General features: G+C 40.8%; 1 protein-coding gene across 1 annotated transcript in view; it reads right to left on the reverse strand.

Annotated features, from left to right (window-relative positions):
* Positions 1 to 17,250, reverse strand: part of LOC311104638 (phospholipid-transporting ATPase IA-like) — a gene marked incomplete at both ends in the record, with an annotated part of 192,271 nt that extends 175,021 nt beyond the window's left edge. The window contains 2 exons of the mRNA XM_084146488.1: positions 12,113 to 12,211; positions 17,224 to 17,250. Of these exons, the coding sequence (XP_084002614.1) occupies positions 12,113 to 12,211; positions 17,224 to 17,250 (126 nt within the window). The remainder of the gene's footprint in view (positions 1 to 12,112; positions 12,212 to 17,223) is intronic.
* Positions 17,251 to 23,728: the final 6,478 nt, after the last annotated feature.

Here is a 23,728-nt window from a genome sequence, read left to right on the forward strand (position 1 = left end):
GGGAACCTTTAAAGGGATACTTCAGGATTTTCAAAACATCTGCATGCCAACCATTTGATCTCAATCAGTTTAATGAGAATATGCATTTAGATCTTATTGAATTATGCTATGTAGTCTACAGTGTTGTTTCGAAGTACAGTGTTGTTTTGAATTATGTAGGCCTACAGTGAGTGGTTTTTAAAGCAAATTGTGTTAACAAACTGTAGCCTACCTGTGTTTTTTTTCAATCTATTTTGCCTTGTGGTGCACGTTGTAGAGTTTTGGCCGCATGAGAGAAAAATCCAACCATTCAAACAAAGAAATGAGGTGGAGTTTTTTGTCTTACAGTAACGTTAAACTTTGCTATTATATTCAGTTCTGTTATGTATAATATTATCATTATGTGATCTTGCAGACATACAGTGCCTTCAGAAAGTATTCAAACCCCTTGACTTATTCCACATTTTGTTGTGTTACAACCTGAATTCAAAATAGATTAAACAGATTTTTTCTCACCCATCTACACACAATACCCCATAATAACAAAGTGAAAACATGTTGTTAGAAATGTTTTCAAATTTATTGAAAATTAAATACAGACATCTCATTTACATAAGTATTCACACTCCTTAGTCAAAACTGTGTAGAAGCACTTTTGACAGCGATTACAGCTGTGAGTCTAATAGGAATTGTCCGTTGAGTTCAGAGACAGATTGTGTCGAGACACAGATCTAGGGAAGGGTACCAAAACATTTATGCAGCATTGAAGGTTCCCAAGAACACAGTGGCCTCCATCATTCATTAATGGAAGAAGATTGGAACCATCCTAGAACTGGCCGCCCGGCCAAACTGAGCCATAGGGGGAGAAAGGCCTGTGTCAGGAAGGTCACCAAGAACCCGATGGTCACTCTAACAGAGCTTCAGAGTTCCTCTGTGGAGATGGGAGAACCTTCCAGAAGGACAACCATCTCTGCAGCACTCCCTACCAGGCCTTTATGATAGAGTGAACAGACGGAAGCCACTCCTCAGTAAAAGGCACATGACAGCCCGCTTGGAGTTTCCCAAAAGGCACCAACAGTGGCTTGCGAAAGTATTCACCCTCCTTGGCATTTTTCCTATTTTTGGGGGGTTTGAATCATTTGATTTACACAACATGCCTACCACTTTGAAGATGCAAAATATTTTTTATTGTGAAACAAACAAGAAATATGACAAAAAAACAGAAAACTGGAGCGTGCATAACTATTCACCCCCCCCCCCCCAAAAAAAATAGGAAAAACGCCAAGGGGGATGAATATTTGTGCAAGGCACTGTAAAGAAACAAGATTCTCTGGTCTGATGAAACCAAGATTGAACTCTGGCCTGAATGCAAAAAGTCACGTCTGGAGGAAACCAGGCACCGCTCATCACCTGGCCTATACCGTCCCTACAGTGAAGCATGGTGGTGGCAGCATCATGCTGTGGGGATGTTTTCCAGCGGCAGGGACTGGGAGACTAATTAGGATCGAGGAAAAGATGAACGGAGAAAAGTACAGCGAGATCCTTGATAAAAACCTGCTCCAGAGCGCTCAGGACATCATAATGGGGCGAAGGTTCACCTTCCAACAGGACCATGACCCTAAGCACACAGCCAAGACAACGCAGGAGTGGCTTCCGGACAAGTCTCTGAATGTCCTTGAGTGGCCCAGCCAGAGCCCGGACTTGAACCTGATTAAACATCTCTGGAGAGACCTGAAAATAGCTGTGCAGCGACGCTCCCCATCCAACCTGACAGAGCTTGAGAGGATCTGCTGAGAAGAATGGGAGAAACTCCCCAAATACAAGTGTGCCAAGCTTGTAGCGTCATACCCAAGAAGACTCAAGGCTGTATTCGCTGTCAAAGGTACTTCAACAAAGTACTGAGTAAAGGGTCTGAATACTTATGTAAATGTAATAATTATATATTTGTATTTTTGCAAAAATTTCTAAAAACCAGTTTTTTTTCATGCAGTTCCACGTGTACTTAGAGAAATAAAAGTGAATATATGCAAATTGCCTCCACCTACAGTGCCTTCAGAAAGTATTCACACCCCTTGACCTTTTCCACATTTTGTTGTGTTACAGCCTGAATTAAAAATTGATTAAATTAAGATTTTGCGTCACTAGCCTACACACAATACCCCATAATGTTAAAGTGGAATTATGTTTTTAGAAATTTGTACAAATGTATTGAAAATTAATTGCAGAAATATCTCATTTACATAAGTATTCACACCCGTGATTCAATACATGTTAGAATCATATTTGGCAGCAATTACAGCTGTGAGTCTTTCTGGGTAAGTCTAAGAGTTTTGCACACCTGGATTGTACAATATTTGCACATTATTATTAAAACAATTCTTCAAGCTCTGCCAAGTTGTTTGCACACAGTAGACTTGGTGTCCAATCCGAGGCACAAAAACCTATGAAAACATGAACTCATTACCTTGATGCTTTCTCTGTTAAATTTAATGAGACCCTGCTGTAAATCAAGCAGAAAACAGATGATCAACATCAATTTGCTAGGGATATTAGATCCAACATGGATCCATGCACGACAGTCTTCCCTGGCATAACGAATGGGACACCAAAATATTCGGGACATTCCTTAGGAATACCTTTTTTTCTGGCACTTGGGCTGTTGTTGCATCACATGCGCTATCACAACAGCTGTTCGTCACTTGACTGTCATTTGGAAATATATCCCTTTTTTTAATGTTACTATATTAATTATAATCTTTTGGTACTTTTACCCCTTTTTCTCCCCAATTTCGTGATATTCAATTGGTAGTTACAGTCTTGTCCCATCGCTGCAACTCCCCTACGGACTCGGGAGAGGCGAAGGTCGAGAACCATGTGTCCTCTGAAACACGACCCTGCCAAGCCGCACTGCTTCTTGACACACTGCTTGCTTAACCCGGAAGCCAGCCACACCAATGTGTTGGAGGAAACACCGTCCAGCTGGCGATCGAGGTCAGCTTGCAGGTTCCCGGCCCACCACAAGGAGTTGCTAGAGTGCGATGGGACAAGGAAATCCCGGCCGGCCAAACTCTCCCCTACAAATCCGTCAAGACACCAACCATGTTAAACTTAGATATTAAATCACATTTTATTGAATCCTCCTTACAAATTGGCAGATTATTATCAATGACTTATCAACAGCTGTAACAAGTTTTCCAGTGTGTGAAATACTCACTGGTACCCTAGTTTATATAAAGACCCATATAGTGCACTACTTTTGACTAAAGCCCTATGTAAAGTAGTGCACTATGTAAGGAATTGGGTGCCATTTGGCACACACACTTTAGGTTGATGGTTCTATGGAATGCCCTGTCCACCCCGGGGTGTCAGTAAGAACACACACTTATCATATGTGCTCACACATGAGATATCAAAAGCACAGTGTATACAGGGCTCCTAAAATACACACACTTGTGTTCACTATACAATGTAGGCCTATTCATGTCATATATTGATTAGTTCAGCACAAAGCTATATATAACTTTGTGAAACATGTCATCTATCAGGTTCTTCTACAGGAGAGAGGGGTAAGGGGATAATGAGATTTGATTGGTGGATTGATGATGAATTTTTCATGAAGCAGGCGGGTCGATCGTTGCCCCGCTGTGTCATCATCGGGGGGAGGTGGGACGGGTGGATGACCTTCAACATAAGATTGAGTTATCACCTCGTTGCTCCCATGTTTTCACGAGTGGCCAGGGGGGAAATTGATGCGCTGGCCACGAGATATAAAGCAAACACTGCTAACGTTATAGGAGAACTATTACAGTCCACTGGGTTAAGCAGAGAGGATCGCATTGCAGGGTCACAGCTAAACAGGGCAGAGTCCTCTGGCTTGGTACAGTTTTGAATTCAATTAATTCGGTCTTGGGTAATGCCAAAAACAAATCAATTCTGAGGCATGGTATTTGAAAATGGACAGTGTTTCGAAAATGTAACAAAAGCTTAATCAGAAATCCAATCTGAAGCCAAATTGTTAAGACTGTTGGAAAAGCATTCCAGGTGAAGCTGGTTGAGAGAATGCCAAGAGTGTGCAAAGCTGTCATCAAGGCAAAGGGTGGCTACTTTGAAGAATCTAAAATCTAAAATATATTTTGATTTGTTTAACACTTTTTTGGTTACTACATGATTCCATATGTGTTATTTCATAGTATTGATGTCTTCACTACTATTCTACAATGTAGAAAATAGTAAAAATAAAGAAAAACCCTGGAATGAGTAGGTCTGTCCAAACTTTTGACTGGTACTGTACATAAATGCCTTATATCATATGACGCTGTACTTACTATAAAGTCAGACACCTTTGGTCATTCATAACACATAAATAAAGGCTTATTGATGTAAACACTAATGTATTAACACTTAGGGAATTATCACTAACAGCTAAAACTAATAAACATTAAAGACATTTAAACCATACATTTCCATTTATTTGTACATTTTAGCAACACAAGTACATTGAACATTACACAGGGTTGTGAATAGTGTAGCTTGTCCTTGAGCTAGTGGACGAATGGTTCTTGCCTCTCTTCCCGCTGGAGGTACTGCATGTTGATTCCAACCTTAAAAGTAACAATAAAGACAGTTAGCAGGTCCGTTAGGAAATGCCTTTGTCACACCATCTGGATAAGGGCACTTCTGTGCTCCGCCAGAAACTCTAAATGGAAAGATGGGAAACTCCATTCCATTTGTATTATTACACATCTAATGATGTGACTACGAGACGTGGCTGTATCTAGGGGGATTTTGATTTAGCTGAGCTAGCAATTGCTGTGAAGTCACCGAAATTATTTGAAATAACGATTGAGGTAGCTACAGAATGTAATCTATCTCAACACTTAACCACTACAAACTAATTTAGATTACAATAAATACAGGTTAACTTACTTGTTTTTCGCTGTCCAGTGGCAGCACAAGTGGGCATTTGATTTGCGAAATCAGCACATGATCAGTGTCTCGTCAGCAACACTAAAAAAAGTACTTCCAGGTCACGGAATTTCTGAAAATAGAAAAGTGTCAATAATCATTCAGTCGAAACATTAACAATGATTCATATTTGTTCATATTTAAGTGACATTTGCATAAAATGTGGGTTTTAAAACATTTTCCAAGGTAAAATAAATGACCACAATGCGGTTCACTGTACATGGAATACATATTGGCTTAGAGCAATAACTATTCTGGGTGTAAGAGCATTGTAGGGAATACTCACTAGGGTCTGTAGAATGAATAAATGGTGTCATTTCATGGGGCTCTGAATAATATGAAGTGTTGCTGGCCTTTTACTCCAACCATTCCATTGGCGGCCGAATCACATCACTCGGATACCTCCTGCGCCTCGATCTATTGCCTGTTCTTTTCCCAAAGTTGTATTTCTGTTTTGTTCATAAGTGTTTGTGTCAACACCACTACCTCGCTACCTGGGTTGCAATGGAGCCTGCTTCACCTGGAATAGCAAACAAACGTTTCCAGCACCGTAGAAGCTGTGTTTATTACGTTCTTGTCCCGGACAATATTGACAATCCGGAGTTCCAATGTGCAATTGTTTGCTAGCGGAGGATTACAGGAATGAGGTGGCTATTCTTAGCAAGCAAATCTAAATTCTGCGCGACCTTACGGGGAAAGCACAAATTGGAACTTTCTCATTCTCAACTCCTGTGGCTGGATGCCGATCGGGCTTGATCATCTGTCCCTATCCGAATGACCTGTACTACCTGGAAACAAAGCCTGTTTTATAAAGAGGATGGGCTCTACCCAAATCATTTCGGTTCCTGGATTCTTTCACAGCATTATAAGGCTGCTTTGAGACAATGACTTATCAATGATCCAAGCCCAGCTCAGTTAATCCCTACCATTGTGTCGCTGAGTTGTCATAATGCTTCAGCAAATGTACATTATCACAGGGGCAATCCTAGAGCTATTGTACGCGGTAATCATGTGCCTATGAACCAGAGTTATACTGAGGCAATGTGTCCTAGTAGGAAGTCCAATGTGTGCAGCTCACCCTACACTAACATCAATAACATGAGCATGTCTACTTCTGCTAAGCTTCCCAGTAAAGCAATGAAAACAATCAAGCATCCCAGAAAAGTGTGAAAAATAGCCCACATTAACATATGTAGCTTAAGAAAAAATTTGTAGAGCCTTACGGTCTGATGCCGAGCAGTTGCCATACCAGGTGGTGACGCAACCGGTCAGGATGCTCTCGATGGTGCAGCTGTATAACTTTTTGAGGATCTGTGGACCCATGCCAAATCTTTTCAGTCTAATGAGAGGGAAAAGGCATTGTCATCCCCTCTTCACGACGGTCTTGGTGTATTTGGACCATGATAGCTTGTTGGTGATGTGGACACCAAGGAAGTTGAAACTCTCGACCCGCTCCACTACAGCCCCGTCGATGTGAATGGGGGCGTGTTCGGACCTCCTTTTCCTGTAGTCCACGATCAGCTCCTTTGTCTTGTTCACGTTGAGGGAGAGGTTGTTGTCCTGGCACCACACAGCCAGGTCTCTGACCCCCTCCCTATAGGCTGTCTCATCAATGTCGGTGATCAGGCCTACCACTGTTTTGTCGTAAGCAAACTTAATGATGGTGTTGGGAGTCGTGCTTGGCCACGCAGTCGTGGGTGAACAGAAGTACGGAAGGGGACTAAGCATGCCCTGAGGGGCCCCCATGTTGAGGATCAGCGTGGCAGATGTGTCGTTGCCTACCCTTACCACCTGTGGGCGGCCCGTCAGGAAGTCCAGGATCCAGTTGCAGAGGGAGGTGTTTAGTTACAGTGTCTTTAGCTTAGTGATGAGCTTTGTGGGCACTATGGTGTTGAACGCTGAGCTGTAGTCAATGAACAGCATTCTCACATAGGTGTTCCTTTTATCCAGGTGAGAAAGGGCAATGTGGAGTGCGAATGAGATTGCGTCATCTGTGGATCTGTTGGGGCGGTATGTGAATTGGAGTGGGTCTAGGGTTTCCGGGATGATGGTGTTGATGTGAGCCATGATCAGCCTTTCAAAGCACTTCATGGCTACCGACGTGAGTGCTAGTCATTTAGGCAGGTTACCTTCGCTTTCTTGGGCACAGGGACTATGGTAGTCTGCTTGAAACATGTAGGTATTACAGACTTGGTCAGGGAGAGGATGAAAATATCAGTGAACACACTTGCCAGTTCGTCAGCGCATGCTCTGAGTACACGTCCTGCTAATCCGTCCGGCCCCGCAGCCTTGTGAATGTTCACCTGTTTAAAGGTTTTGCTCATATCGGCTACGGAGAGCGTGATCAAACAGTCGTCCAGAACAGCTGGTGCGCTCATGCATGCTTCAGTGTTGCTTGTCTCGAAGCGAGCATAAAAGGTATTTAGCCTGTCTGGTAGGCTCGCGTCACTGGGCAGCTCGCGGCTGGGTTTCCCTTTGTAGTCCGTAATAGTTTGCAAGCCCTGCCACATCAGACGAGCGTCAAGAGTCGGTGTAGTAGGATTCAATCTTAGTCCTGTATTGACGATTTGCCATTTGATGGTTCGTCTGAGGGCATAGCGGAATTTTGGGTGTCCAGATTAGTGTCCCGCTCCTTGAAAGCAGCAGCTCTAGCCTTTAGCTCGGTGTGGATGTTGCCATGGCTTCTGGTTGGGATATGTCCGTCTTTTTTGGGCCTGGTCCGTGAGCAACACTGTGGGGACGTCACTGTCGATGCACTTATTGATGAAGCCGGTGACTAAGGTGGTATACTCCTCAATGCCATTGGATGAATCCGGGAACATATTCCAGTCTGTGCTAGCAAAACTGTCCTGTAGCGTATCATCTGTGTCATCTGATCACTTCCGTATTGAGCGAGTCACTGGTACTTCCTGCTTTAGTTTTGCTTGTAAGCAGGAATCAGGAGGATAGAATTATGGTCAGATTTGCCAAATGGAGGGTAAGGGAGAGCTTTGTATGCGTCTCTGTGTGTGGAGTAAAGGTGGTCTACAGTTTTTTTCCCTCTGGTTGCACGTGGCATGCTGGTAAAAATGAGGTAAAACAGATTTAAGTTTGCCTGCATTAAAGTCCCCTGCCACTAGGAGCGCCGCTTCTGGATGAGCATTTTATTGTTTGCTTATGGCCTTATACAGCTCGTTGAGTGCAGTCTTATTGCCAGCATCGGTTTGTGGTGGTAAATAGACGGCTATGAATAATATAGATGAGAACTCTCTTGGTAGATAGAGTACCTCATGATAAGCTGTAGACCACACTACCTCGAGACTTCCTTAATATTAGTTATTGACAAATAGACACACACCACCACCCCTCGTCTTCCCGGACGTAGCTGTTCTGTCCTGCCAACGCATGGAAAACCCAGCCAACTGTATATTATCCGTGTCGTCATTCAGCCACGACTCGGTGAAACATAAGATATTACAGTTTTTAATGTCCCGTTGGTAGGATAGTCTTGAACGGAGCTCATCCAGTTTATTCTCCAGTGATTGCACGTTTGCCAATAGAACGGATGGTAGAGGCGGGTTACCCACTCGCTGACAAATTCTCACAAGGCACCCAGATCTGTGCCCCCTGTATCGCTGTCTTTTCTTCATGCAAATGATGGGGATTTGGGCCTGTTCAGGGAGCAACAGTATATCCTTTGCGTCAGACTCATTAAAGAAAAATCTTTGTCCAGTTAAACGTGAGAAATCTCTGTTCTGATATCCAGAAGCTCTTTTCGGTCATAAGACACGGTAGCAGCAACATTATGTACCAAATAAGTTAAACAGTGGGAAAAAAACACACAAAATAGCACAATTGGTTAGGAGCCTGTAAAACAGCAGCCATCCCCTCCAGAGCCATTATCATCAGCCTGTAACGTAACATCTACAGAGATGTTCGATCGGGTCCAAGTCCGGGCTCTGGCTGGGCCACTCATGGACATTCAGGGACTTGTCCCAAAGTCACTCCTGCATTGTCTTGGCTGTAGGCTTAGGGTTGTTGTCCTGTTGGAAGGTTAACCTTCACCCAGTCTGAGGTCCTGAGCGCTCTGGAGCAGGTTTTCATCAAGGATCTCTGTACTTTGCTCTGTTCATCTTTCCCTCGATCCTGACTAGTCTCCCAGTCCCTGCCACCTCCATGCTTCACCATAGGTATGGTGTCAAGTTTCCTCCAAACGTGATGCTTGAAATATGTAAAGAATATTTGTTGTTCTGTGGTGTGTAATGAGGAGCAACCAGACGCTGCACTTGACACATTTAAAGAAATTGCTTATTCCATTTACTAATAAGCATGCACCCATTAAGGAAATGACTGTAAAAACTGTTAAATAGCCATGGATTGGTGAGGAATACAAAAATTGTATGGTTGAGAGGGATGAGGCAAAAGGAATGGCAAATAAGTCTGGCTGAACAACCAATTGGCAAAGGTACTGCAAATTGAGAAATAATGTGACTAAACTGAATAAAAATAAGAAGAAACTACACTATGAAACAAAGATAAATGACAAAGAATGATAGTAAAAAGCTTTGGAGCACCTTAAATGAAATGTTGGTCAAAAGGGCAAACTCGGCTACATCATTCATTGAATCAGATGGCTCATTCATCACAAAACCCACTGATATTGCCAAATACTTTAATGATTTTTTCATTGGCAAGATTAGCAAACTTAGGCATGACATGCCAGCAACAAACGCTGACACTACACATCCAAGTATAACTGATAAAATAATGAAAGACAAGCATTGTAATTTTGAATTCCGTAAAGTGAGTGTGGAAGAAGTGAAAAAATGATTGTTGTCTATCAACAATGACAAGCCACCAGGGACTGACAACTTGGATGGGAAATTACTGAGGATAATAGCGGAAAATATTGCCACTCCTATTTACCATATCTTCAGTCTAAGCATACTAGACAGTGTGTGCCCTCAGGCCTGGAAGGAAGAAAAAGTAATTCCGCTACCCAAGAATAGTAAAGCCCCCTTTACTGGCTCAAATAGCTGACCAATCAGCCTGTTAACAACCCTTAGTAAACTTTTGGAAAGAATTGTGTTTGACCAGATACAATGCTATTTTACTGTAAACAAATTGACAACAGACTTTCAGCACACTTATAGGGAAGGACATTCAACAAGGACAGCACTTACACAAATGACTGATGATTGGCTGAGAGAAATTGATGATAAAAATATTGTGGGAGCTTTTTTGTTAGATTTCAATGCGGCTTTTGACATTATCGATCATAGTCTGCCGATCATAGTCTGCTGATGGAAAAAGGTATGTGTTATGGCTTTACACCCCCTGCTATATTGTGGATTAATAATTACTTGTCTAACAAAACACAGAGGGTGTTCTTTAATGGAAGCCTCTCCAACATAATCCAGGTAGAATCAGGAATTCCCCAGGGCAGCTGTCTAGGCCCATTACTTTTTTCAATCTTTACTAATGACATGCCACTGGCCTTGACTAAAGCCAGTGTGGCATGTATGTGGATGACAACACTATACACGTCAGCTACTACAGCGAGTGAAATTACTGCAACACTTAACAAAGAGCTGCAGTTTGTTTCAGAATGGGTGGCAAGGAATACATTTGTCCTAAATATATCAAAAACTAAGAGCATTGTATTTGGGACAAATCATTCACTAAACCTCAACGAAATCTTGAAATAAATAATGTGGAAATTGAGCCCATGCATACCCCAGAAGACATGCCACCAAAGGTCTCTTCACAATCCCCAAGTTAAGAACAGACTATGGGAGGCACACAATACTACATAGAGCCATGGCTACATGGAACTCTATTCCACATCAGGTAACTGATGTAAGCAATAGACTCTGATTTTTTTTTAAATATATACAAATACACCTTATGGAACAGCAGGGACTGTGAAGATACACACACAGGCAAAGACACACATACACAAGATAAGACACGCACTCTACACACACGTACAGATGGATGTTGTATTGTAATTATGTGATAGTGGAGTATTGGCCTGAGGGAACACACTCAATGTATTGGGTAAAGTGTTATGAAATGTAATGTCATGTAATATTTTAAACTTTATATAACTGTCTTAATGTTGCTGCACCCCAGGAAGAGTAGCTGCTGCCTTGGCACCAGCTAATGGGGATCCTTAATAAATATGAATAACATGTGCGCTTACTGCACTACAGAAAACCTGCTAACCAAACAACAGTGAAGGGCATGCTAATTGAGATAAAGGGCAACTACTAAAAAATCTACATTTCCTAGATTTTTCCCAGACCTCAAAAGTCATCCCCAGATGTGGTTTAAGCATTGTTGTGAGCACAGAAAATCCAATTTAGTTGTTTTTCTATTTAAAGTGTGAAAAAATGGGGGAAAACAGAAAAAATGGGGGAAATCCAAACCTGGAAAAACAATACTTAGAAAACTTTAGAAAAAAACCCAGAAGTATACAAAAAATAAATACAGATTTTAAAAAGGCCATACCAACATGTTTTGCTGTGCATGACTGCACTTTTATTGACTACGCACCCAAGAGGGAAAGAGGTTGGGCCATCCTAGAAATATTTTTGTGGAATATAATATAATATATACAATTTAGCAGAAACTTTTATCCAAAGTGACTTACAGTCATGCGTTAATAAATGTTTACGTATGGGTGGTCCCGGGAATCAATATCAATATCCCGGTGTTGCAATGCTCTACCAAGATGCATGACAGGGTTATAAATGCTTTGTGAAGCCTCAATTTAATATGATTCATTAGGCCTTTATTAAACTGTGCTTATGCCACCCTTTACAAACCACAGGTTTGTCATATTTGACATAGTGGGTTATGTCACATTTGACATTGGTGGTTATGTCACACAGTTATGCCACATTTATGAACCCTTTATAAAGCATGACATATGGTTATAGATGATTAGTAACACATTTATGTAATGTTTATGAAGGCTTTATGAAGCCTTTATAAGCTGCACGTCATTTAAAGCGGGACCAGGCCTTGAAACAAACCGGTGTTGTTAATGTCGGATGAAGGTAAAGGGGCAGTTTGAGTTGAGTGTTGGTAGTGGTCCCGTAGGGTTCAGTTTTGGTTGTGTTCCCCTAGTGTTCAGTGTTGGTATTGTCCCCCTAGTGTTCAGTGTTGGTAGTGTTCCCCTCACCAGATCCTCAATTAACTCCTTGACTGCTGCCACCACCAGGATGAAGAGTAGGGGCACCAGGGTAGTCCAGCGACCCGTGGGCGACACATCCGGAATTTGCTGAAAGGAAAAACACACGTCCCGGTATTAAAACTATTAAATAATTACTGAATCACATAGGATGTGTCCAAAATGGCACCCTTTTCCTTTATAGTGCACTATTTTTGACCAGGGCCCATAGGCTTTTTGAATACATGCCCTGATATTCAAAGACAAAGATCTAACTATCCATGAGTTTCTAGCTACAGTGTATCACCTGTTCAGTCAGTATAGGCCAAGTCAGCTCTCTTGGGAATTATTTTACTCCCCCAAGAGCATCCCATTGCTCTCACTCATCTCTGCACGAACGAGCACACACACCCAGACACACATTGATGAAGCTCCAGGTGACACCCTTAGTGTCACAAGGTTGTCCTTGAGCTTCGCAGGGGATTGTTTGTCAAGCAGAGGTCAGCCGGAACGACCCAATAGGAGGCCATTAACCATTAGAACAGTCCCCAATTACATTCAGACGTGGGCCGATTTTTCCTTGAGTGGATGATCGGGGTTCAGAACGTAGTTATAAATAATTTGTACACTGCAAACTGACCTCAAGAATCACAAACAGATATAGTATTTGACAAAAACAGAACAACTTCAAACCTTAATTACATTGGGATACGATCACATATGCATCTCTATTTATGCATGGGAACACTTGGGAACATATTTCCTAAATTAAAATCACTTTGAGTTGATTTCCTGGTGATTTTATGCAGTATTTTATGTCCAAATTAAATCAAACTTTATTTGTCACATGTGCCGAATACATTACAGTGAAATGCTTACTTACAAACCCTTAACCAACAATGCAGTTAAGAAAGAATACCAAAAATTAAAAATGACAAAAATATATATATATATATAAAATAATACGAAATAAAAGTAACAAATAATTAAAGAGCAGCAGTAAAAATAACATTAGCAAGGCTATATACAGGGGGTACCGGTACCGAGTCAATGTGCGGGGGCACCGGTTAGTCAAGGTAATTGAGGTAATATGTACATGTAGGTAGAGTTATTAAAGTGACTATGCATAGATAATAAACAGACAGTAACAGCAGCGTAAAAGAGAAGAGGTGGGGGGCAGTGCAAATAGTCTGGGTAGCCATTTGATTAGATGTTCAGGAGTCTTATGGCTTGGGCGTAGAAGCTGTTTAGAAGCCTCTTGGACCTAGACTTGGCGCTCGGGTACCGCTTGCCATGCGGTAGCAGAGAGAAAAGTCTATGACTAGGGGTGGCTGGAGTCTTTGACAATTTTTAGGGCCTTCCTCTGACACCGCCTGGTATAGAGGTCCTGGATGGCAGGAAGTTTGGCCCCAGTGATGTACTGGGCCGTACACACTACCCTCTGTAGTGCCTTGCGGTCGGAGGCCGAGCAGTTGCCATACCAGGCAGTGACGCAATGAGTCAGGATGCTCTCGACGGTGCAACTGTAGAAACCTTTTGAGGATCTGAGGACCCATGCCAAATCTTTTCAGTCTCCTTAGAGGAATAGGTTTTGTCGTGCCCTCTTCACGACTGTCTTGTTGTGCTTGGACCATGTTAGTTTGTTGGTGATGCGGACACCAAGAAACTTGAAGCTCCCAACCTGCTCCAACAACAAATTATTAATATATATACAGTGCCAGTCAAAAGTTTGGACACACCTACTCATTCAATGGCTTTTCTTTATTTTTTACTATTTTCTACACTGTAGAATAACAGTGAAGACATCAAAACTATGAAATAACACATATAAAATCATTTAGTAACTAAAAAAGTATTAAACAAATCAAAATATATTTTATATTTGAGATTATTCTAAGTAGCCACCCTTTGCCTTGACAGCTTTGCACACTCTTGGCATTCTCTCAACCAGCTTCATGAGGTAGTCACCTGAAATGCATTTCAATTAACAGGTGTGCCTTCTTAATGCCAATCAGTTGTGTTGAGACAAGGTAGGCGGCGTATACAGAAAATAGCCCTATTTGGTAAAAGACCAAGTCCATATTATGAACAGCTCAAATAAGCAAAGAGAAACGACAGTCCATCATTACTTTAAGACATGAAGGTCAGTCAATCCGGAAAATGTCAAGGACTTTGAAAGTTTCTTCAAGTGCAGTCACAAAAACCATCAAGCGCTATGATGAAACTGGCTCTCATGACGACCACCACAGGAAAGGTTACCTCTGCTGCAGAGGATAAGTTAATTACCAGCCTCAGAAATTGCAGCCCAAATAAATGCTTCACAGAGTTCAAGTAACAGACACATCTCAACATCAACTGTTCAGAGGAGACTGTGTGAATCAGGCCTTCATGGTAGAATTGCTGCAAAGAGACTTGCTTGGGCCAAGAAACACAAGCAATGGACATTAGACCAGTGGAAATCTGTCCTTTGGTCTGATGAGTCCAAATGTTTGATTTTTGGTTCCAACCGCGTGTCTTTGTGAGACGCAGAGTAGGTGAACGGATGATCTCCGCATGTGTGGTTCCCACCATGAAACATGGAGGAGGTCGTGTGATGGTGTGTGGGTGCATTGCTGGTGACACTGTCTGTGATTTATTTAGAATTCAATGCACACTTAACCAGCATGGCTACCACAGCATTCTGCAGCAATACGCCATCCCATTTGGTTTGCGCTTAGTGGTACTATCATTTGTTTTTCAACAGGACAATGACCCAAAACACACCTCCAGGCTGTGTAAGGGCTACTTGACCAAGGAGAGTGATGAAGTGCTGCATCAGATGACCTGGCCTCCACAATCACCCGACCTCAACCCAATTGAGATGGTTTGGGATGAGTTGGACCTTGAGTGAAGGAAAAGCAGCCAACAAGTGCTCAGCATATGTGGGAACTCCTTCAAGACTGTTGGAAAAGCATTCCTCATGAAGCTGGTTGAGAGAATGCCAAGAGTGTGCAAAGCTGTCATCAAGGCAAAGGGTGGCTATTTGAAGAATCTCAAATATAAAATATGTTTTGATTTGTTTAACACTTTTTTGGTTACTACATGATTCCATACGTGTTATTTCATAGTTTTGATGTCTTCACTATTATTCTACAATGTAGAAAATAGTACAAATAAAGAAAAACCCTTGAATGAGTAGGTGTGTCCAAACTTTTGACTGGTACTGTACATACTTAAAATTGCTCAGGAAACTTGGTGGGCCAAATAAAATCACCCGTGGGCCGAATTCGGGGCAACCCTGCATTAGAGGGAGAGAGGCCAGGGGACATGGAGGCTTCATCTGTCACTCATTCAGTAAGTGTTTGCGTCCCAAATGGCACCTTCTTCCCTATAGACAGGTTGGTTGTTTAGCAACAAAACCGACTAGTGTGCAACTATGGAGCAAAACAGACAGGGTTGGCTATACTTCATCTCCAATGTTTATTGAATAATGACCAAGTGAAAACATGTTTTTAGAAATGTTAGCAAATTTATTGAAAATGAAATACAGAAATATCTAATTTACATAAGTATTCACACCCCTGGGTCAATACATGTTAGAATTAATTTCAGCTTTGAGTCTTTCTGGGTCTCTAAGAGCTTTCCACACCTGGATTGCCAACATTTGCCCATTATTCTTTTCAAAAATTCTTCAAGCTCTGTTAAATTGGTTGTTGATCATTGCTAGACAACCATTTTCAGGTCTTGCCATATATTTTCAAGTAGATTTAAGTCAAAATTGTACATTCACTGTCTTCTTGGTAAGCAACTTCAGTGTAGATTTGGCCTTGTGTTTTAGGTTATTGTTCTGCTAAAAGGTGAATTCATCTCCCAGTGTCTGGTGGAAAGCAGAACCAGGTTTTTTCTCTAGGATTTTGCCTGTGCTTAGCTCCATTCTGTTTATTTTTATCCCCAGTCCTTAACGATTACAAGCATACCAATAACATGATGCAGCCACCACTATGCTTGAAAATACGGCAAGTGGTACTCAGTAATGTGTTGGATTGGATTTGCCCCAAATATAACACTTTGTATTCAGGACAAAATGTTAATTGCTTTGCCACATTTTTTGCAGTATTAGTTTAGTGCCTTGTTAAAAACAGGATGCATGTTTTGGAATATTGTTTATTCTGTACAGGTTTCCTTCCTTTCACTCTGTCAATTAGGTTAGTATTGTGGAGTAAGAACATGGTTGTTGATCCATCCTCAGTTTTCTCCTATCACAGCCATTAAACCTTACAGATAATTTTATGTGTGGGGTACAGAGACGAGGTAGTCAATCAAAAATCATGTTAAACACTATTATTGCATATAGAGTGAATCCATGCAACTTATTATGTGATTTGTTAAGCAAATTATTACTCCTGAACTTATTTAGGCTTGCCAAAACAAAGGGGTTGAATACTTAGACTCAAGACATTTCAGCTTTTCATTTTTAATGAACATTTGACATTATGGGGTATTATGTGTAGGCCAGTGACAAAAACAAAGGCTGTAACACAACAAAATGTGGAAAAAGTCAAGGGCAGCTTCTTCTCATTCTTGCTAACTATCTGGTCATCCAGAATCACAACACCACATACTTCTGCCCCATTGAATCGCGTGCATCATTTGTGACATTGTCAGCTAACCAGTCTATAAAGTGCACTACTTTTGACCAGAGCCCTATGGGCCTTGTTAAAAAGTATTGCACAAAGTAAGTAATATGGTGTCATTTGGGACGCTGTCAGTGTTCTGGGACATGGAAGGGTAGGGCTTGTAAGCACACACAGCGTAACTGGTTCTTGCTAGGGAGAGATGGAGGATAAAAGGGTAAAGATTGATGACACGGAAGGAGAATGGGAGATCCACTGTGCGATTTTCTCCAGGACGGCAGGACTCTCAAAGCATGGGTGGGGGGGGGGCTATCTACCCACCTATACAATGGTATGTGAAACTCTGCGCTTAGGTATGAATAATAAAACATATCTTGCAGTGGGAATCATATTGGTGCAGCTTCTCCACCTTGTCAGCATACTGTAGCTTGCAGTTTTATTCAAGGTCACTGCATTGACAGGCGGGGTAATGAAGATTCACACACCACCTGCTCTTCAAAGCCGTCCCACCAAGGTCAGGTGTTCAGGCTCACACATCCTCTAAGGTCTCATTAACGCTGTGTTAGTCAGCGGAATCCTGGGTGAGAAACCTCTGAATCTTTTAACGCATACCCTGAAACCATTCTCTTAATCGGCTCTGTGGAGCTTTCAACTCCTAGAAGAGAGTTTTGGGTGTTTTGAGATTAACACGCAATTGAGGTAAATTGGCAACTTTTAGAAGAGAATGGATTTTGTGTTTTTCTCTTTGGTCTATTCTGTCACATTATGGAGAAATCAAAAGCTAAAACAGCATGTTTACTGGGGCATGCAATTAAAAACATTTTGAATAGTTTTGCAACTGAAAACGAGAAGTCCAGGTAGTCCCTCCCTGTTTCAATCAATTTTCATCCGGGTAGTCCCTCCCTGTTTCAATCAATTTTCATCCGTTTGGTGCCTAATGAACACGACCCTGATCTAACCATATAAATCCCAGCTCCACCATCCACATGAGAAGATTTACACAATATCCATGTGCGTTCTGGTCTGTGTTGGGAATCTTTGTTTATCCTCTGCTACGACTCGTCTGCTAAACCACTGAAATATGGCTGTGATGCCTCTCCACGACAGCCTATGCATTTGTAAAGCATGTAATGTGTGGTTTGATGTGTGTTGAGGTGGAGGCAGTCAACACCAATTTCCTTTAGACAAGGACACTCACACATGCTCCCACATGAAAACTCAGCAACAACAAAAAAACGTCCTCTGCCATGGCAGAACACTGACATTCCTATCTTGCAGGAAATCACGCACAAAACGAGCAGTATGGCTAGTGGCATTGTCATGCTGGAGGGTCATGTCAGGAAGCCTGCAGGAAGGGTACCACATGAGGGAGGAAGATGTCTTCCCTGTAACGCACAGCGTTGAGATTGCTTGCAAAAACAACAAGCTCAGTCCGATGATGCTGTGACACACCGCCCCAGACCATGACGGACCCTCCACCTCCAAATCGATCCCGCTCCAGAGTACAGGCCTCGGTGTAATGCTCATTCCTTCAACGATAAACACGAATCCGACCATCACCCCTGGTGAGACAAAACTGTGACTCGTCAGGTGAAGAGCACTTTTTGCCAGTCCTGTCTGGTCCAGCAATGGTGGGTTTGTGCCCATAGGCGACGTTGTTGCCGGTGATGTCTGGTGAGGACCTGCCTTACAACAGCCCTACAAGCCCTCAGTCCAACCTCTCTCAGCCTATTGCAGACAGTCTGAGCACTGATGGAGGGATTGTGCGTTCCTGGTGTAACTCGGGCAGTTGCTGTTGCCATCCTGTACCTGTCCCGCAGGTGTGATGTTCGGATGTACCGATCCTGTGCAGGTGTTGTTACACTTGGTCTGCTACAGCGAGGACGATCAGCTGTCCGTCCTGTCTCCCTGTAGCGCTGTTGTAGGCGTCTCACAGTACGGACATCGCAATTTATTGCCCTGGCCACATCTGCAGTCCTCATGCCTCCTTGCTGCATGCCTAAGGCACGTTCACACAGATGAGCAGGGACCCTGGGCATCTTTCTTTTTGTGTTTTTCAGAGTCAGTAGAAAGGCCTCTTTAGTGTCCTAAGTCTTCATTACTGTGACCTTAATAGCCTACCGTCTGTAAACTGTATTTATTTTTATATATAGTTCCCTTTATTAATTTCCAACCCCACCACCCCTTCCCTAATTGGAGTAAACTAGTGAACAACAACGCTTAGGCCTCTACTTCCAGCTTATACATACTATATAAATTTTATGGACACAGTACATTTTACAATAATTCTATTTTGTTTGTTTTTACTCCTGAACCACCTCTACACTCAACCTCTCCGATCATTTTCATGATGTCCATCCGGTTTGCTTCTATATGCCATATCTTTCTAACTGTGCTCTTTCACAAAAGCTCTCAACCTATAACCTATATACTTATTATGGACACAGTATGCTTTACATGATTACTTATCTTGTTGTTATTAGTTGTTGTTAGTTGTTATTAGTCCCATCCTTCAACTCCATTCAACACCACCCATCTGTCTCTTAACACCCTCCATAATGGATTTCTATTTGCCATATATTTTTCAACTGTACTGTGATGTTTTACAAAAGTTCTGAACCTTTCTATTCTCATGGTTTCTACAGATTGTAAATTGAAAATATTTTTTTTTGCTAAAAGTATTATTATATTATTGATCGATTGACTATGACTATTCAGATCACCCAGTAATACTATCTGCAGGGTTAGCTCCAGGTAAATATTGCAATACTTTAGCCATTCCTGGGCCTGTGTCCAAAAACAAGCTACAAATGGACAGTACCAAAACAAATGATCTAATGATTCTGTCTCTTCGCAGCAAAATCTGCAGAGCTGGGAAGTTTGTATCCCCCATATAAATAACATTATATTGGTAGCAATAATTTTTTACAATAATTTAAAGTGAACAATTCTAAGTTTTGAATCCGGCGTCGTTTTGCGTATCAGTTCATAAACACTAAGCCATGGAATCGGTACGCCAAAAATCTCTTCCCAACTATTTTGCAATCTATATGGGACTGCTGTCAATCCTTTGGTCCTTAAATTAAACTGGTATACTTTTTTATTTATCACAGTTTTCTTTAACCAATTATGTTCTTTAATGCAAGGCCGACAGACAAGTTCCTTACTTTTCCCCCCTTCTACTTTCCGCTTCCATTTTTGCAGTAATGCTGCAATTATTTGGTTGTAATTTTGGGTAGAGCAGACATTTCCATGTTTTTGTTAGCTGCATGTGCAACAAAACTCCACCAGTCCTACCGATGATATCATTTACGAAGATTATACCTTTTTTAAACATTTTGTCAAAAATAAAATGTTTTTTTTTAACAATTAGTATATTTGACTTTAACCACAATATTTGTTGCATTATTTGTTCTGTCGTTTCTGGAGGATTAAATTAAAATTGCAACCAACTTTCTATGGCTTGGTTTAGAAATAGTGATATTTGGGAGATGATTTCCTTTACAAATAACTGAAAGTGAGAGGTTGTAATCTGAATAAAGGTAAAAAGGTCATTCTTGAACATTGGGTGAGACAATCTTACTAATTTGCTAGAGAACCAGTTTGGATTTAAGTATAACTTTTGAACGACTGAAGCTTTTAGTTATACATCTTATGCTTTAATATTTAATAATTTCTGTCCTCCGAATTCATATTCATTATATAATTAGGCCCGTTTAATTTTGTCTGGCTTGCCGTTCCAAATAAAATGGAGTATTTTTTTCTCATATATATATATATCTATATTTTTAACTGTTCGCTAGGCGTAGGCAAGACCATAAGCAGATAGATAAACTGGGATAATACTAAAGAGTTAATCAGGGTGATTTTTTCACAAACTGACAGGTATTTACCTTTCCATGGTAGCAACTTTCGCTAAATTTCTATTAAAATGTATTGGAGTGAGATCATTTATTTCATTTGGGATATGTATTCCGAGTATATCCACATCACCATCAGACCATTTTATTGGTAAACTACATGGTGTAATGTGAAAATTGTATTTGTTAGTGATCCAATACGTAATATAGTACATTTATCATAATTTCGTTGTAGTCCAGAGAGGTTAGAACATGTCTCTAGATCCTCTATGAGATTCAAGTTGTGGATTTAAAAGAAAACATGAATGAATGACACCTTTGTTTTTACGCCCTGGATTTCTAATCCCTTGATATTATTGTTGGATCTGATTTTAATAGCTAACATCTTGATGGCCATAATAAATAGATATGCCGATAGTGGACAACATTGTTTCACTCCTCTTGACAGTTTAAAACTTTCTGAGAATAGCCATTATTTACTATTTTACACCTAGGGTTACTATACATGATTTTAACCCAATTTATAAGAGATTCTCCAAAATTGAAATGCTCCAGGCATTTATATATAAACCCCAGTCGTACTTTCTCAAATGCCTTTTCGAAGTCTGCTATGAATAGCAGGCCTGGTTTCCCAGATTTTTCATAGTGTTCTATTGTTACCAGTACTTGCCTTATATTCTCTCCAGTGTATCGTCCATGTAATAAAAATGGTCTGATTTGAATGAATAATGTCTGACAATACCTTTTTAATTCTATGCGCTATACATTTTGCTAGAATTGTGGCATCACAACACTGAAGTGTAAGGGGCCTCCAATTTTTTTAATGGACTGGATCTTTATATTTTCCACTTGTATCCTGTTTCAGTAATAATGAAATCAGACCTTCTTGAGTGTCTGATAATCTACCATTTGGTTAAAACATGCTAATAACGGTCCTCTTAGTATATCAAAAAAAGTTTGGTATACCTCGACTGGTATGCCATCCAACCCTGTTTTTCCGGACTTAAAGTATTTAATTGCATCCAGAAGTTCCACCTCTGTAATTTCACCTTCACATGAGTCTTTCTGTATGGCTGTTCATTTTACATTATCAATAGAAAAAAATCCATACAATTAGCTTCAGTTAGAGGAGATGGAGGCGACTGAAACGAAAACATATGCTTAAAGTACTTTGTTTCCTCATTCAAAATATCATTTGGTGAATCATGGGTGACTCCGTCATTTGTAACCAGTTTCAGTAAATTATTATGTTGAAGATTAAAAAAGAATTTGGTGCATTTTTCCCCATATTCCATCCAGTTTGCTTTATTTTTTATAATATATTACACTTGATCTTTCTTGAATAAGTTTCTCAATTTATTTTTGTTTTTCCTCTAATTTATTCTGAGCCTCTATGTTACAGTTTTTATTGCTCTCTATCTGTTCTGTATGGACTCTTTTGACCTAAATTGCTTTTGTTTTCGAGATCAGTACTGAATTGCATGGCCTCTAAAGGCACATTTAAAGGTGTCCCATAAAATAAGGGGATTTGCTGTAAAAACAAGTTATCATCCATTTGATTACATTTCCAATATCCTCGCCCACGTGGAAATTGGTTTTCGCCAGGCATAATGGGACCCATCTCATCCAAAAAGTTGACTCAAGTTTGCGAAAAAGCACCTGGATGATCATCAAGACTCTTGGAAGAACGTTCTATGGACAGATGATTCAAAAGTATAACTTTTTGGACGACATGGTTCCAGTAATGCCTGGCGAAAACCAAACTCTGCATTCCACAGTAAGAACATCATACCAAAGGTCAAGCATGGTGGTGGTGGTGTGATGGTTTGGGGATGCTTTGCTGCCTCAGGACCTGGATGACTTGCCTTAATAGAAGGAACCATGAATTCTGCTCTGTATCAGAGAATTCTACAGGAGAATGTCAGACCATCCGTCTGTGAGCTGAAGCTGAAGCGCAGCTGGGTCATTCAGCAAGACAATGATCCCAAAAAACACAATCAAGTCTACATGAAAATTGCTAAAAAGCAACAAATTGGAAGTTTTGGAATGGCCTAGACAAAGTCCAGACCTAATCTCAATTGAGATGTTGTGGCAGGACTTGAAACGAGCAGTTCATGCTTGAATACTCACACGTCACTGAGTTAAAGCAGTTCTGCATGGAAGAGTGGGCCAAAATTCCTCCACTGCGACATGAGAGACTGAACAACAACTACAAGAAGCATTTGGTTGGAGTCATTGCAGCTAAAGGTGGCACAACCAGTTATTGAGTGTAATTTTCTTTTTTTCATTTTTTTTTTTCACCTTTATTTAACCAGGTAAGCCAGTTGAGAACAAGTTCTCATTTACAACTGCGACCTGGCCAAGATAAAGCAAAGCAGTGCGATAAAAACAACACAGAGTTACATATGGGGTAAACAAAACATAAAGTCAAAAATACAACATAAATAAATATATATACAGTGTGTGCAAATGTAGAAAGTTATGGAGGTAAGGCAATAAATAGGCTATAGTGCAAAATAATTACAATAGTATTAACACTGGAATGCTAGATGTGCAAGAGATTATGTGCAAATAGAGATACTGGGGTGCAAAAGAGCAAAATAAATAACAATATAGGGATGAGGTAGTTGGGTGGGCTAATTTCAGATGGGCTGTGTACAGGTGCCGTGATCGGTAAGGTGCTCTGACAACTGATGCTTAAAGTTAGTGAGGGAGATAAGAGTCTCCAGCTTCAGAGATTTTTGCAATGAGGCAATTACTTTTTCACACAGGGGAATTGGGTGTTGCATAACTTTGTTATAATCCATCTACCTTGCGTATCTGTTTGGACAATTTGCACATTCGGATCGAATGTAAGCTGTTAGTGTCTTAACGACCATTCCACAGGTGCATGTTCATTAATTGTTTATGGTTCATCGAACAAGCATGGGAAACAGTGTTTAAACTCTTTACAATGAAGATCTGTGAAGTTATTTGGATTTTTACTAATTTTCTTTGAAAGACAGGGTCCTGAAAAAGGGACGTTTCTTTTTTTTGATGAATTTTTATTTTTATTTATTTATTTCACCTTTATTTAACAAGGTAAGCCAGTTGAGAACAAGTTCTCATTTACAACTGCGACCTGGCCAAGATAAAGCAAAGCAGTGCGATAAAAA

Source organism: Coregonus lavaretus (genome assembly GCF_964263955.1).
Source record: "Coregonus lavaretus genome assembly, chromosome: 29".
Classification (NCBI taxonomy): domain Eukaryota; kingdom Metazoa; phylum Chordata; class Actinopteri; order Salmoniformes; family Salmonidae; genus Coregonus; species Coregonus lavaretus.